Source organism: Augochlora pura, chromosome 6 (genome assembly GCF_028453695.1).
Source record: "Augochlora pura isolate Apur16 chromosome 6, APUR_v2.2.1, whole genome shotgun sequence".
In the NCBI taxonomy this organism is placed as follows: domain Eukaryota; kingdom Metazoa; phylum Arthropoda; class Insecta; order Hymenoptera; family Halictidae; genus Augochlora; species Augochlora pura.
This window is the reverse complement of record NC_135777.1, coordinates 10,765,826-10,782,008: the sequence shown is the minus strand read 5'-3', so window position 1 is coordinate 10,782,008 and position 16,183 is coordinate 10,765,826. Positions and strand designations below refer to the sequence as shown.

Genomic DNA, 16,183 nt, shown 5'->3' with positions numbered 1-16,183 from the left:
CTCACTCCCTTCCTCCTCATCGTCCGTACCAATATTTCTCTATCCACAGAATCAAACGCTGCTTTCATATCAATAAAAGCTACTACTAACTTTCCCTTTCTCTCCGCCACTCTCCTGTTTATTAAATAATTTAATACGTATACTTGGTCGATCGTTCCTACCCCTCTCCTGAATCCCGTTTGACTCGGTGGCAGAATTCCTTTACTTTCCACATCCACCCTTAGCCTTTCTGCTAGTACTGCTGCGTATATTTTATACGCCGTCTGCGTTAGCGTCACCCCCCTATATTCCTCCACTTTCTCCCCCTCCCCCTTCTTCACTATAGGTACCACTATCTCCTCCCTCCACTCCTCTGGCCACCCCTCTCCTTTCCACACCTTGTTACAAATCCCCCACAGCCATTCCCTTACTTCTTTTCCCCCGTATTTCCATACCTCATTTACTATTCCATCACCTCCCTCCGCTTTTCCCTCCTTCAACTTCCTTATCACCCCCTCAATTTCCTCTCTGCTAATATCTTCTTCCTCCTCTTCCCCCCTCTCCTTCACCTCCCCTCTCACCCTCCACTCCACTCCTCCTAGCACTCCTCTGAAGTGTCTTTCCCATTCCCTCATTTCAATCCCTTCCCTTACTCTCTTTCTCCTTCTCCTTCCTTTATTCACTACCTTCCATACATCACTTTCCGATCTTACTCCTTTTAGTTTTCTCTCCCATCTTTCCCTTTCCTTTTTCTTCTTCTCCTTACATAGCTCCCTATATCTCTTTCTCATTTCCCTAAACTTCTTCCCCTCTCTTCTTCCACCTGTTCAACTCCTCTCTTACTTCTCTTTTCATATTCCTACATTCCTTATCCCACTATCCTCTCCATTCCTTTTTCTCTTCTTTCTCTACTCTCTCTAATACCTCTTCCGTTCTCTTCTTCAATTTCCTCCACTCCTCTTCCACCCCCTTACCCTCACTACCCCTCTTCCCAAAGTATTCCTCAAATTTCCTTCTTCCCTCTTCCGTCCAAACCCCCCTTCTTCCTCTCCCCTTTCCTTTCCTTTGTCTCTCTTCCTTCCTTCCTCCTCCCTCTATCCAAACCGTTATTGGTTGATGGTCAGAGTCCACCCAGTCCTCCACCTTCATCTTTTCCACCTTCCCCCTAGTCTCCTCATTCCCAATCACGTAATCTATTACAGTCCTTCCCTTTCCTCCCGTATAAGTCCACTCTCCCTCCTCATCCCCTTTTACGCTTCCGTTTAATATTTCCCAACCCAATTCCCCTATACAATCACACAATTTCTTTCCCTCCCTATTCACCTTTTCATCCTTTGACTTCCTATTTCCCTCCCCTACTATTCCCTCTCCCTCCTCTTCTATTTTTCCCCCTTGCCCCCCGTTCTCGCATTGAAATCCCCCCTATTAATACCTTCACCCCTTCCTCTCTGTCTTCCATCCACTCTCTTAGCTGCCTCATTTTTTCCTCTATATCCCCATTTACATACACTCCCACTAACCTCCACCACTCTCCCCCTAAGTTAACTTTAATTGCTTGTATTCCCTCCTCCTTCCCTTCCCTTTTCTCTTTTTCTCTTTCTATCCCTTCTCTTATCCCCACAATCATTCCTCCTATTGCCCTCCCTTTTTTGGTCTTCCTTCCCGCTTCTTGCATTTCCCATACATATCCCTTCGGTAGCCATTTTTTTATCCTTTCCCATCCTTTCTTCTGCAACCATGTCTCCATTAAAAACCCCACATCCCATTCCTTTAATTTCTCTTTTAAAGTTTACTGTTGCGAGACGTTAAATTCATAATTCTTTCAAAGAATTCAGGAGATTCTATAATTTTCAACAATTCGTTTGATTCTTCTCTATTAACTTCTAATAAAAGTTTCTTATCCCATCTTTTAGTAAGACGTTTAGTTGCCATTATCGACTAAAAACAAATTACGTTTTATTAAAATTAACATTGAATAATTATATGTAAATTATATATAAAAACACTATCATGGTGAATACCTCTACTGAAAGTGTGGATATCTTTATCAAATATGTCCATACATCGTTTAAGTTTTTATATACCTCACTAACAAAGCCATACTGTTTGGCTTCAAGAGCATTCATTTTATATCCTAGATACAACATGTCTCCAGCCTAAAAGTGTATGCAAACATTATAAACTTATGGTTTCTATATTTAGTAATAGTATTTTACATACCTTAGAGTGTCCTAGTATTTTAGGAAATGTATATGTGGAACATCCTTCCGCAGTAACACCTACAGTAGAGAATGGCGTGTGAAAGTAAGCCTGTGAAAAAGATAGAAATCGTATCTTATATATTCAATTTGAAAAATACTATTATCTATATTAAACTTTACCTTATCAGAACAATATACCATATCAAATAATGGTAGAATAGTTGTTGCAATACCAATTGCAGGACCATTTACAATAGCTATTAACAGCTTAGGGTATGTAATTAAAACTTCTATAAAATTACTGAAAGATTTGATTTGTTTAATTTCGAAATACGATTTCTAATTAGTATCAAATTACATTATAAATATTTACGTGTAATTAGAAATTGCCTCTTCAGCGCTGGGAGAATTCTCATTGTAATTAGACATAATTGAAAAGAAATCATTTCCAGCACTAAAAAAGTCTCCAGTTCCTGTTAAAACAACTACCTGTACATTACTATCTTGAATAGAATTGTGCAAGAGCTGTGACAATTTATTGTACATCTACAAAATAAACAAATTTTTTTGCCTCAACCTAAAAATTGAATTTTTGTTGAAATTTTAACAATATACTTACAGGAATGGTGATACAGTTTCTTTTTTTTGGTCGATTTAATTTAATTGTTAAAATCTTGTTTTCTATAGAATATAATATATCTGATGAATCTTGATTTGTCATTGTAAACAGTGATTTATGCAATTTTAATAACACGATACTTTCCTCCAGTATTCCGTTGGTTGTCAAGTTGTATACAACATCGCTATGTTTATGTTAAATATTCAAAATCTTTATCAGATTTTAATAGACGTTATCGCAAAAAAATATATTTTGCCAAAATAAAAATGTTACTTTCGTATCTTACTCATCTTTTATGTAGAATATGACTTTGATTGATTATGTTTCAAATGTATATATCTACATATAATATCATCTCTCTCTCTCTCCATGCATATACATATATACACACATATAGCACGTATACATAAGTACATTTTCTCTATATGCATATACTTACAGAATTTTTTCATCCTCTTATATAATTGTCATCAAGTTATAAAACAATTAACGTCATAGGTTGAAGTGGTAACAAAAAGTTTATTAATACGTTGTAATTTTTGACAATAAATTAAAAAGGTATAACTAACGTAGATAGCAATTTATATAAGTGATAGTCTTAAATATATGTGGTAAGACATTGCGTTTTCTAACGTCCACCCATAGCAGTAAACTACTTAACAATATTTTTAAATACATTTGATGTATAAACTTTACACAATGCTAAGAATTTACTTTTTGCAGATGGAACGTTAGTAAATCACTGTTATTACAATTTTAAGTAGAGTAATTTAACAAAAATCCACAACTGTACAATCTGATTTCTGATAGAATTAATACTAGTTATATAATAAAACTTCCTATAAAACAAATAAAAATATTCTTTAAAACAATTTAAAAGTTTTTATGGTATGTACTATTAATGATTCATAAGATTATACTTATGTATCATTACATAGCTAGTATTGCTTTTCAGTCATACAATTTACAACTTACGGTACTCACATTTTTTATTTTTAATAGTATTATTTAGATAGACTTAAAATAAATACTCTGAAGATAATATCCCTATATATAGTAACAGGTTTATGTTATTTTACTAATATATATATATATATATATCCTTTTTCGACTGGTACTCGCAATTACAATATCCACCGAAAATTATAAAGTATGTTGATTTAAAAACTATATTTTGTAACCATAAAATACATGGTTATATTACTGTTTTCTAAACAACATTTCTACAAATTCATTGTTTTATACGCCGTAATGTTTGTACATTATATATAACTTATATAAAATGGAAATATTATAAAACATTCCTAAATGCTTAAAAACTTCTTAATACATAAATTAAGGTATAAAATTAAACACTTTTTTACAAAGTAAATCGAATTACACATGTTACATTTACAACGATAGAATCTTTATTTGAAGATAGAATGGAAGAATTTTTTCTCAATAATCAAATTAATTTTAAATTAATATCACGCGTTTTATACAAACAGATAAAAATAATCGAACTGTATTTGAAATACATAGAAGACAATTTTATATTTTCCAATATTAGTATCTGCTATATGTAGTAAAATAGTTAGGCTTAGAAATGCCTATAATTATAATTATTCATTATTAAATTAAGGACAGACAGTGTCACAATAACAACTTCGGCATACGAAGAAAGCAAATAATAAACTGAATTAGCAAATGCCACAATGGAATCAAAGTTTTTATTAGTATTGATTTCTTTTTCTTAATATTTTAAATACTTTTACCTACTACTGCGTTCCATTTATTCTGTCACCAAGCTCTAGATTTAAGTAGCAGTAATGTTGGAAGTAATTAATTTAATAAAGAACAATAAGATAAGGGCAAACACTTAAAACATTGATGTGTTTCACAGAACTATTATGGCAATACTTTTTCGATGAATTTCTTCATGTCGCTCATTTCCTGCAAAAGTAATAGTCGTTATTAGTTATTACTGATTTCCTTATAATTTTTCAATATTTTTCAATAGTAGATATATAGTGTGTTAGTAGGCTGTATATAAATATGCTCACCTCTTCATAGAACGTATGCATCATTCCCCTGTACGTTTTAAATTCTGTTTTTGTCATAAACTGTTTGAGATATGATGCTGTCATTTGTCCCCATCTATATGGTACTATCGGATCGCAATTGCCATGACACTGTAGCAATGGAGTATTTCTATTTCCTATTGCTTCCTAAAATATAGAAAATATTTATATAGATGCATGGAAACATTCTAACTCTATTATAATTTCCATTATATACATACAGCAGGAAACTTCTGATGTAAAGGAAGCCAACATGATAAAGCTACAATACCAGCTAAGGGTTCTGGAAATGTAAGAGCACTATATATAGCTAGAGCACCACCTTGGCTAAAACCACCAAGTACAATGCGTTTTGTAGGAATCCCTGCTGCAACTTCTTGCGCAATTAAAGAGTGTACCATTTCTGCAGCTTTCTTTATACCTTCTTCATCTTCAGCACCACTAGGATCCAGTGTACGCAAATCAAACCTAAATTTGTCAATGCATAAATTTTTGTTTTAATACTGCCATATATATCCTTATTTTTTATAATTTTATAACTGAGCGATATACAGTGTGTCCCAAAGAATATATACAGGGTGTCCCGGAAATCGTAGTACAACCGGGGCGGGCGTGATTCTACATCAAAGAAGAAAATATTTTGGTATAACATTTTTTCATCTGGAGCTTCGTTTTCGTGATAATCGACTTCAAAGTTCGTTCAACTTATATCAGGTCATATCAAAGACAAGTTTATAGCATGAACAACATTTCAAATGTTACACATATGAAACATAAGATTACTGAGGTATTCGAAAAATTAAAAAGCGATAACAATTTACAATTTGTCCAGATGTCATTAATTCATCTAGCAAACTTATGTATGCAGCAGTCAGGAGGACATTTTCAACAATTATTGTAGCATTGTAATAGAAAGTAGTAAAACAGAATAAAAAATGTCACACATCAGTAGACACACTTTGTATTGTTTGAACCGCACAATTATTACGGTTTGTAAACACTATCCTGGACAGAGACAAGCAGAGCAATGAAATACACGACAAGTAAATTGTATTAAATGGTTTACAAGTTGAATAAACTTTGAAATCGATTATCATGAAAACAGAGTACAGTATGAAAAAATCTTATACCAAAATATTTTCTTCTTTTTCGATGTAAAATCACCCCCTGTCCGGTTGTACTACAATTTCCGGGAGACCCTGTATAATGGTAAAAGCTCTATGCATGCATTGGAAGAATATATTAGGTTGGAAACTATGAAACAGGCGTTTTTGTTTAGTCTGTATTCGGTTGCGGCGCCTGTTTCATACTTTCCAACCTAATATATAAGGCTTTATTTAAAGAATACTACTGGCCTCAAAATCTAGTAAACAAATAACTTTAAAAACATAATTTGGTTGAGACACTCTGCATGACATAGTTTATTTTATAGAATAAATTTGAATACTTACCAAGATGGCATGATAAATCCTGCATTTAATGACACAGGCATTGTAGGCCTAACATAATAGAACTAAATTATGTATATACAAAATAAATATATGTCACTACTTTTAAATGAAACTATACATACGCAGTAGGACAAATAACTTTCATATGAGGTAATCGTACTGCGCTCATTGAGCTGGCCCAGCCATGCCTGAAAGTACAAATGGAAATTTAATTAACATGTTATGCAAAGTTACATTGTCTCTATAGCATTACATAATTCATTAACTTACCCTGTATCACCCAATCCATGGAAAAATATCAGCTATAATAACAATACAAACGAAAGTGTATTAATTAATGAAATTGTATTTAACAACGTCTTAGAAACTAATATCTTTTTACATATGCTGCTGATTGATAGTTTAGACTTTAGACTTTCAACAAACATTACTCAACAAATTATCCACTGTTTAGAAATCGAAACTTTCTATGACGATAGGAAGATGAAGGGTAAAAGCTAATATATAATGATATTACGGTTGATACTTCAAGAATGTTAACATGTAAAAAATAATGAAATTAAAATTAATCGAAGACTATTTTGCACTAGATATAACCAAAAATGATAGTATCTTTGTCTTTACCGTGGCTGTGTGCCTGGCTGTAGCCGCTATTACAACAGGAGTCATCGACGACATTGTTTCTTGTGTTTTTGGACGGACTGTGCAAAAACAGAATTTATGTACCTCGCTTTCACAAAAATTCAGAGTATAGAATGGCGGAAGATTCTCTTTGCTACCGCTTAAAATTCCCCAAAGCGATCAAATGCGGAATAGACGGAAGTCTTGCGCATGCTTCGCAAGATTATGATTATGCATATATGTAAACTTTCAAATTAAAATTGAGTTGTTTCACAAACCTGCATGATTGTCCATCATGAATACTTTAAGAGTTAGATACTTTAATATTGTGAAAAGATTCATGGTAACTCTTGGAACGACAATATCTATTAACGACCGATTGAAGAATCCGGTATGTGGATTTAGAAAGTTAATAAAACTATGCTCTGTATTGACATTTATGCAACAATATTTGACGGGGAATACATTAATACGAGTTTCTAAAAAACAACGTAATACTATTGTAATATAATACTAATTGTACATTCTTCCAGAAAATAATATAATTTTTCTTAATAAATATTCGATAATTCTGCATTTCTTATGTAGCGAATCATTCATACAGACACTTTTTTAAATCGTTTTTAGATTATATTCAATTTATAATCAACTTGGAAGTGTTTAAATACTTATCGATATTAAAATTTTAATCATTTGCTTTTATATAATAATGCTGTAAGAAAGTACTATATGTATATATTATACATTTACGTACTACATATTGTACAGATGTTATTGCTAGGATACTTCTTCGTCAATGATTGAATGTACATTTATTGCAATAGAAGAATTAGTTACAAATTTGAGAAATTGCTTGTTAATCGTTAATTTTGAAAAGACAGTTCAGTATGGTGAAGTGTTGTGTGTGCGTGGGTGAAACCCTCTTACCTAGAATAGAAAGGCTACATTTTTTTAAATTTTTTCTGTTTCTAATACTGAATAGCGGCGAAAATAATGAAATTCTGTAGCTGGTTGCCGCAAATTTATATCGTTAAAGCAAGAATAAAAATGATAAAATTTGTTTTGAAATATCAATATTGCAATTATGTGTTGTATAAAATAAAAAGATTTTTATAATTCATATACTTGCTATACTTCCTTTAATAGAATTTAAAATGACGTAAATTCGCGTCAGCCGTCGCAAATGCGTTCAAACAAGTGCGAAAGGGTACTGTTACGGACGTGTACATGCACAGGACACAGAATACCATTAATGTATTGTCTCGACCAATCAGATGCGAGGAGGAATTTAGTCGAGCTCGTGGCTTGCAATGTTGTGCCTACCAGTGATTAAAATTTGTACATGATATTTCTCTTGGTAAAACTTCTAGGAAACTTTACGGTCTTTTATCAGAAACGTGTTGGTAAGCCTAGATTAAAATTCATAAACGATGCAATATACATGTGCCTGTGTGTATGTATATACATGTACATTCATTGTTTTACATGAATCTAATCGTTGAAATTATACGTGATTCGTAAATGTACAAAGAGTTAATCATTATTTAATATTTATGTATAGCGATCAGATTCTTTGATGAATTAGCTCCAGTTGCGATGATTTTCTGATATAAATTTCGTAAATGTGTAGCCAAGCCACACGTATGATAATCTCATGTATGTGTTTAAATACGTGTACATTTGCGTGAAACTCGTCGAGTTCTTCCACCAGTGTGGTATTTACCGGCACGTGCAATGCATGGATTGGCTATCAATGTTATTTGATTCTTTTTCATTAATATAATTTTTATTGCAACTCTAAAGGTATGTAAATTCTATTACGGTAACCGTTTTTATGTATAACATTAGTATTTATGTATTAGTATTTAGGGCTGTGTATCATTAGTGTGTATTACTTTTATTGGTTTTCGGCGATTGTAAGTTTGAGTCAGTTGTATTTATTGTTATAATGAAAAATTTGACCAGCTTTTTTATTTTTCTAACATTTGAATTCGCGAAAGAAAGGTATTAACTCCGACATAAATTGATATTTGCCATAGACGTGTTTGACGTGTTGCTTATTCGGTTGGACGCGTAACCAATACAGAACTGTATTATAAATATCGGTAATTTTTCACATTGTTGAAAAATCTGTTAAGTTACATTCTTAGAGAATAATGATACTTTTACATAAAGTTATTATTAATAATTATAGTTGTGACAGTTGAATATCGTCTTTCTTTTATTTTCTTCTTGACATGTTATTATTGTTAACATATACTTACGTTGTTTACAGATGTGGTCAAATATAATATTTTGTCTGCTACTTTTATGTACAACTCATCTTAAAGCAGATAAAAAAGTCAATAAATATGTGACTACTTTAATAGATGCAAAATGGAGAGAAACACCTTTGATACTCGAAGCAGCTGAGTATCTACACGATGAAAGTCCAAATTATTTTTGGAAATTTATAGACACCTTTGCTGACAATGATTTTAGGAACGGTAATTCTGACCTATTGTATATCGCAATTATTCTTTACAACATTATGATTTCTAATTTTTCATTCCAGCTACAGAGAGAGATAATTATAATGCTATTATTGAATTTGCTGAAGAGTTTCTATCATTGTCGGAGGTAGCTTTACTTAAATTAGGGCTATCATTGCGTATTTATTCTGCACGAGTGGAAATGTTTACCCAAATGGCCCAAAATAAGAATATTTCCAAGTTTGATTGCTATAATGTAGTGGATATTGGTGGAAGATTCACGTGTTCAATAGAAGAATTGGAAGAACTAGTTAACCAGGTAATAAATAAATATCATAAATTGTACTTATTCAAATTATAAAGTTTGCATGTATTTTGCAGGAGACATGGTTGAATCCTGATACTTACAGTGTAGATCATAGCTATCGTGTGTCTCAACAACCTGGAAAAGTTATTATATTGTATGGACAAGTTGGGACTCCAAATTTTGCAACCTTTCACGAAAAATTGAAACACCTTGCAGAAACGAAAGGGTTCAATTACATTTTGAGGCATTATTTAAAGGTATTACCCATAGATCATAGTAATTATTTTCATAAATCTGTATAATTTAAATGTCTTCTTTCTGTACGATTTTCGTAGGATAGAGCAGATAAGAATGTTCGCTTATCAGGATATGGTGTGGAATTGCAAATGAAGTCTACAGAATATAAAGCCACGGATGATTCGGATATTAAAGATAACGCTGGCAAAGATTCCGAAACGTCCGACGATGGCACAGAAGAAGTAGATGGAATTAACTTTATAACTTTAAAGTAAGGTGGATATGTATTTAGTTTATATTTTTTGTAAATCATGGTAACGAATATCGAGACTGATCTCATTGTAATTTTTATAGGAATTTATATCCTGATAAGCAAGCAGAGTTAGATAAAATGCAAACTCATTTGCTGGAAACTAGTCACGAAATTGGTGCTTTGAAAGTATGGCAATTTCAAGAACTAAGTCATCAAGCAGCTGAAAGAATAATGAACTCTCCAATGAGTGAGGCTATTCACGTTTTAACTGATATTTCCCAAAACTTTCCCATGCAAGTAAATATATCTTTACAAACTTGACAAGCGAATTTTGTTCCCTTTGAGCCGGTAAACACTGATTTTTGGCCCTTTTCCGTTAATAGGCGAAGTCTTTAATCAGGACAAAAGTAAACAATGAAATGAAAAAGGAAATGAAACTGAATCAAGCAATTTTTTCTTTAAATTTGAACATTCAACCCACTGATACCGCGCTCTTTGTGAATGGATTGTTTTTTGACTTGGACGCAGTAGATGTGCTCAGTCTTCTGGAGTCGCTGAGAAGCGAGCTCAGAGTAATGGAATCTCTTCGTAAAATCGGTATGACGGACCCTCTTTTAGAACCTGACATGTTGCGTCATTTTGTAATTACTAAATTTACCATTTAATTCATTGGTAGGATTCAGCAATACGAAGATGAGCAAATTATTGTCACTAGATTTATCTACAAATATGGATAAGCAAGAATTTGCAATGGATATAAGAGATTCGGCTATAATTTGGGTAAATGATATCGAACAGGATTCAACATATGCAAGATGGCCGGCATGGTTAACAGAATTACTGAGGCCAACATTTCCAGGAATGTTACGGAATATTCGAAGAAACTTGTACAATTTGGTTCGTAAATTCGCGAACAAAAATACTGTCTGATTCTAGAGTATATCATGCAATTTATCCACAGGTTCTAATAATCGATCCATTAAGCCCGGAATCCACCTCTCTGGTATCTCTCGCAGAGTCTTTACTTTTGCATGCCACCCCACTACGAGTGGGCTTTGTATTTGTAACGAATTCTGATACTTCAGCAATCGGATTAACAGATCCTAGTGTTGCAGTGAACAGTGCTTATCATTACTTTGCCGAGGTTATAGGGTCGATACAAGCTCTACAATTTTTGATAGATGTAAGAGTTTTATTTGAACTTCAATTCTCGGTTTTGTTACAATTGTATACCATGGTGCAGCGTTTTGTTTTAGTTGGGAAATCACATCAGTACAAAGGGAGCAACCTTAGACGGCGTAAAGAAAGCTATAAAAGCACGAGATGCTTCTGCCAATATTAACTATATTCTCAGCGAGGAATCAGAATATGATGTTGGGCGTCATTTAGCTAGCGATTTCGTGAAACGATCAGGCTTTAAAAAATTTCCGCAAGCTTTAATTAATGGTGTACCATTATCCTCGGATCAATTGAACCCCGATTCGTTCAAAGAAGCTGTTCTTTCTACTATCATGTCGCAAACCCCGGCGCTACAGAAAGCAGTATTTCGAGGCGAATTGACTGAAAGAGACGATGTCGTTGATTACATTATGAATCAACCGAACGTTATGCCACGGTACGTACTTTTCGTCTACCATTTGTAATATCCAATCATAACTTATTCTTTATCATTTTGTAGCTTAAACGAACGAATTTTAAAATCAGAGAAACATACATGGTTAAACTTGATCGGAACAACACCCAGCGATGAAAATTACATGAAGTGGAGTCCCGAGGACTACTCAACATGGTTGATGAGCAGACTACATTATCTTTACATGCCACGTCGCACAAGTGTACACCATTTGTATAGCTTTTGGGTCGTAACAGATTTAAGAAGTCCAGCAGGCAGATTATTGTTACGCGAGACTCTCGATTACCTAGTAAGTCATACAAATTTGTATTTGCATACAAATATACGATCTAATCGTAAAGAAAAAACTCTAAACAAATGTTCGTTATAATCTATCAGGAATCGAATGTTCATATCAGAATCACCGTAATCGTTAACCCTACAACTGATAAAAATAACAACTATCAGAACATCAAGCCCGATATTAATGAAATTGTATTGGCTGCATTGAATAGCTTACCTGTAGAAGAAGCTAAGCCTTTTATTCGTCGTGTAATTCAGGAAAACTTTGCAGGCGATATTGCCAAGGGGGATTTCCAAATAGAGGTAAGAACGAAGAAATAAGTGATTTCCTATATTGTTTCCGAATTATTAAAGACCGCGATGAATGAAAATTAGGAAGAAGCTGTGAGAGAACAATTGAAGAAGCAAGTAAATGAACTTTCTATACATCGACAATACGTTAAAGCTGTATTAAACATGGAAGAGGGTGCTCGAGCAATTGTGTGTAATGGAAGACTGGTTGGACCGTTTGATGATAACGAGGGATTTACAAGCGAAGATTTCTCCTTGTTAGAAAGATTCAGCCACAGTAGTTATGGCGAAAAGTTATTTAAAAAGTTAATAAAAGAACAGTTGCTCGATGACGACGAATATGGTATGATAGTTGAAGTTATTATCAAACACGTGCTTTGACGAAGAATAATGTACGTACTTTCTGTTCTACAGAAAAGAATAAAGTCACGGATGACATGATTATGAAAATCACATCATTGTTGGTATCGCATCCTCAGACACGAAGTCGATTCGATGTACTCTTTCATGGTGACGATCACAGGTGAACTACATTACGGCTAGATCAAACTAATTCTGTGACTCAAGAATCATTACAAAACTTAATAAATTGTGATATTTAGCTCTATAAAGATCCCAGCAGCAAATCCAGATGAAGTGGCATTCTCTCTGGTCGCAATCGTAGATCCTGTGTCACGCGGTGCTCAAAAGCTGGGCCCCATCTTAAAAACTCTACAACAGTCTCTTAACTGCAACATCAAAGTATTTCTGAACTGTTTAGACAAAAACAGCGATATGCCATTGAAAAGGTAAACGTATCTTTCTTACTGTCTCTATTTGTTTCTTCATTTACTTGACGCATCTCTGTCTTATTTCAGTTTCTATCGCTTCGTGTTCGAGCCACATTTACAATTTTCTGCTGATGGTCATATCAATGGAGCAATGGCAAAGTTTACGAAATTGCCCACCTCCTCGTTATTGACGCAGAATATCCATGCACCCGAAAACTGGTTAGTGGAAGTAGTCAGAAGCGTTTACGATTTGGATAATATTAAGTTGGATAATGTTGCGATCGGAGTACACAGGTAAGTGATACATTATTAGATTGGAATTTACCACAATACCCTTGAATCTTTGATGTAAATCATTGATCCTTGCAGTGAGCTGGAATTGGAACATTTATTGCTAGAAGGGCATTGTTTCGAAGCGGTAATGGGAAATCCACCACGAGGATTGCAATTCACTCTGGGAACGGAAAAGCAACCATTAATGGTAGACACCATAGTCATGGCGAACTTGGGGTACTTCCAACTGAAGGCTAATCCAGGAGAATGGTTACTGCGGCTTCGGCAAGGTCGATCGGCGGAAATATATGATTTCACTACCGTCGGTGGTCAAGATGTTATACAAAAGGGTAACGATGTCAAAGTTGTCATAAGTTCGTTAAGAAGTCATGTGTTGAAAGTTAAAGTATCCAAGAAACCGGATAAAATTGGAATGGATCTATTGTCAGAGGATGAAAAGAATTCTGGATTTTGGAATTCCATTTCTAGGTAGGTGGTACTTTGGACCTATCTAATCTATTTCAAACGATCTCGCGTATAGTTCGTCCATCACGTAGTCTTGCATTGCTTGAAAGATCGCCTGAGATCAATTAAGTAATACTTTTATGAACATGTCGTTCAGTTGCTCTCGAACTTTAACTTTTACTTATTCTCTGTTTTTTTAGCTTTTCCAAATTTTGGTAAGCTTTTCACGTTTACATAAATTGCGTCGCACAACGTACCCTCCTAGTTTTAAATGTTGTCTGGCACATATTCGAATGACAACGTTTAATTTCCGCTTATGAAATGTAATTTTGTTCCTTCTGTTTACTCCACCTTTTTTAATTAGGCCGTTCACTGCGAATGAAGAGAGCGACGATGAAGACGAGAAGTTAAACATCTTTTCCCTGGCATCGGGTCACTTGTATGAAAGGTTCTTAAAAATCATGATGTTAAGCGTTATAAAACACACAAAAACTCCTGTGAAATTCTGGTTTTTAAAAAATTATCTTTCTCCAACGCTAAAGGTAATACAAAATAATACGAAAATGCATGTATGGAATCGAAAAACTACTGAAATATACGCCTTTAGGATTTCTTGCCTCATATGGCCAAAGAATATGGCTTTGAGTACGAGCTGGTACAGTATAAGTGGCCTCGTTGGCTTATTCAACAAACTGAGAAGCAAAGGACGATATGGGGTTACAAAATACTATTTCTAGACGTGCTGTTTCCATTAAACGTGAAAAAGATTATATTCGTAGACGCCGATCAGGTATTAGAAAATACAATAACACTGATAAAGTAATCAGAGGAAAAAGATAAGATTCAATCGATTTTTCCTATTTTCCAATTGTTAAGGTGGTAAGAGCAGACTTGAAAGAATTGGCGACTATGGATCTCGGAGGAGCACCGTACGCGTACACTCCTTTCTGTGACAGTAGGACAGAAATGGACGGATTTAGATTCTGGAAGCAAGGGTATTGGCGAAGCCATTTACAAGGTCGTGCTTATCACATTAGCGCATTGTACGTGGTGCATTTAAAACGATTTCGACGCATTGCTGCTGGTGATAGACTGAGGGGACAGTATCAAGCCCTCAGTCAAGATCCTAACAGTTTGGCCAATTTAGATCAAGTTTGTATCTTACAATAATAATAATGACGTCGTACTTTTACTTAACGAAACATTTTTACGTTCTTAATGCCCGTTTCAGGATCTCCCGAATAATATGATTCATCAAGTGGCCATAAAAACACTACCCCAAGAGTGGTTGTGGTGCGAGACGTGGTGTGATGATACGTCCAAGAAATATGCGAAGACTATAGATTTGGTAAAGTCAACCCTTTTAAATCAAATATGAACTTCTTATCTATTTATGGAAGATCAAATGCACAAATATTTAACGTAATGCTGAGTCGCAATATTTTTAAATGGCAGTGTAATAATCCAATGACGAAGGAAGCCAAGCTGCAAGCCGCCATACGCATTCTACCAGAATGGGTAGGATACGACGAAGAGATAAAGACATTGCAACAAAAAGTGGAAAACCAAAATAGACAAATTGAGAAAGAGGAGCATGGTATATACACGCGTATATAAATATATAAGCAATTATGATACAAACTCTTTCATGGTTTTCTTCGTTTCAGAAATTTTGGAAGAAGAAGTTATGGAAGACGCGAAACACGAAGAGCTGTGAGAGCAGTGCCAGCGCACCAGTTACGAAAATAGTATTGCCGAAGTGCAATAAGGTAACTGAACGTTATTACAAAAATTTGTCTACATTGGGAAGCATTTGGTGACTGCAACCAATTTAATTCCCAATGTTAAATCGTTCATAGTACAATCTCTGCACCGCCTCCTATATCCGTTAAAGGATCAAAGAATACGAACGAAAATTAAAATCTAAATGGATTGAAATGTGTCGATCGTTGTTCGCGGTATTGTGGTTGGTCGTGGACACAAGGATCCGGGTTCGCAAGGATAACGCGATTGTGATTTTGTATCGTCTACTGCATAGTAGTAAGAAATAAACACGTAACGTTTCTAACTGGTTTTCTCGAATACTCATTCCTTGCATTCGACTCCGACAACGGCTACAACGACAATATTGATAGAAAGGAAACGTACGAGACACCTAAATACCGATGGTCGCGTGTGTTAGTTAGAAGTGTATTAAAAATTACACTGTTTGCAGTACAGATACGTTAAGGTTGATCTTCGTTGGCTCGAACAAGTGTCCCGACACA

General features: G+C 34.4%; 3 protein-coding genes across 7 annotated transcripts; 1 reads left to right on the top strand and 2 right to left on the bottom strand.

Annotated features, from left to right (window-relative positions):
• Window positions 1–1,384: 1,384 nt before the first annotated feature.
• LOC144471307 (enoyl-CoA delta isomerase 3, peroxisomal) lies at window positions 1,385–3,118 on the bottom strand. The gene is made up of 6 exons (XM_078183223.1): window positions 2,800–3,118; window positions 2,554–2,726; window positions 2,361–2,481; window positions 2,200–2,289; window positions 2,001–2,135; window positions 1,385–1,917 (listed from the first exon to the last, which is right to left on the bottom strand). Exons 1-6 carry the CDS (start codon window positions 2,899–2,901, stop codon window positions 1,762–1,764), a joined length of 777 nt encoding a protein of 258 aa, XP_078039349.1. The 5' UTR covers window positions 2,902–3,118; the 3' UTR covers window positions 1,385–1,761.
• Window positions 3,119–3,298: 180 nt separating this feature from the next.
• On the bottom strand, window positions 3,299–7,135 carry Apt1 (Acyl-protein thioesterase 1). The gene is made up of 7 exons (XM_078183399.1): window positions 6,938–7,135; window positions 6,584–6,615; window positions 6,436–6,501; window positions 6,314–6,361; window positions 5,084–5,330; window positions 4,845–5,009; window positions 3,299–4,734 (listed from the first exon to the last, which is right to left on the bottom strand). The coding sequence occupies exons 1-7, from the start codon at window positions 6,989–6,991 to the stop codon at window positions 4,690–4,692; spliced, it is 657 nt and encodes a 218-aa protein (XP_078039525.1). The 5' UTR covers window positions 6,992–7,135; the 3' UTR covers window positions 3,299–4,689.
• A 1,107-nt stretch (window positions 7,136–8,242) lies between these two features.
• On the top strand, window positions 8,243–15,984 carry Uggt (UDP-glucose-glycoprotein glucosyltransferase). 5 transcript variants are annotated; one of them, XM_078182965.1, is made up of 25 exons: window positions 8,243–8,337; window positions 8,496–8,737; window positions 9,210–9,420; window positions 9,489–9,724; window positions 9,787–9,969; window positions 10,048–10,220; window positions 10,304–10,499; window positions 10,586–10,799; window positions 10,879–11,099; window positions 11,164–11,385; window positions 11,459–11,817; window positions 11,881–12,124; window positions 12,214–12,420; window positions 12,493–12,751; window positions 12,823–12,931; window positions 13,011–13,196; window positions 13,266–13,472; window positions 13,548–13,940; window positions 14,117–14,131; window positions 14,281–14,458; window positions 14,524–14,706; window positions 14,793–15,068; window positions 15,148–15,264; window positions 15,372–15,513; window positions 15,584–15,984. In XM_078182965.1, the coding sequence occupies exons 3-25, from the start codon at window positions 9,210–9,212 to the stop codon at window positions 15,631–15,633; spliced, it is 4,581 nt and encodes a 1,526-aa protein (XP_078039091.1). In that variant the 5' UTR covers window positions 8,243–8,337; window positions 8,496–8,737; the 3' UTR covers window positions 15,634–15,984. The 5 variants fall into 5 exon arrangements, with proteins under 5 accessions (XP_078039091.1, XP_078039094.1, XP_078039093.1 ...); XM_078182968.1 differs by lacking the exon at window positions 14,117–14,131 and having other exon boundaries at window positions 8,244–8,337; XM_078182967.1 differs by lacking the exons at window positions 8,243–8,337; window positions 8,496–8,737 and adding an exon at window positions 8,798–8,850.
• Window positions 15,985–16,183: the final 199 nt, after the last annotated feature.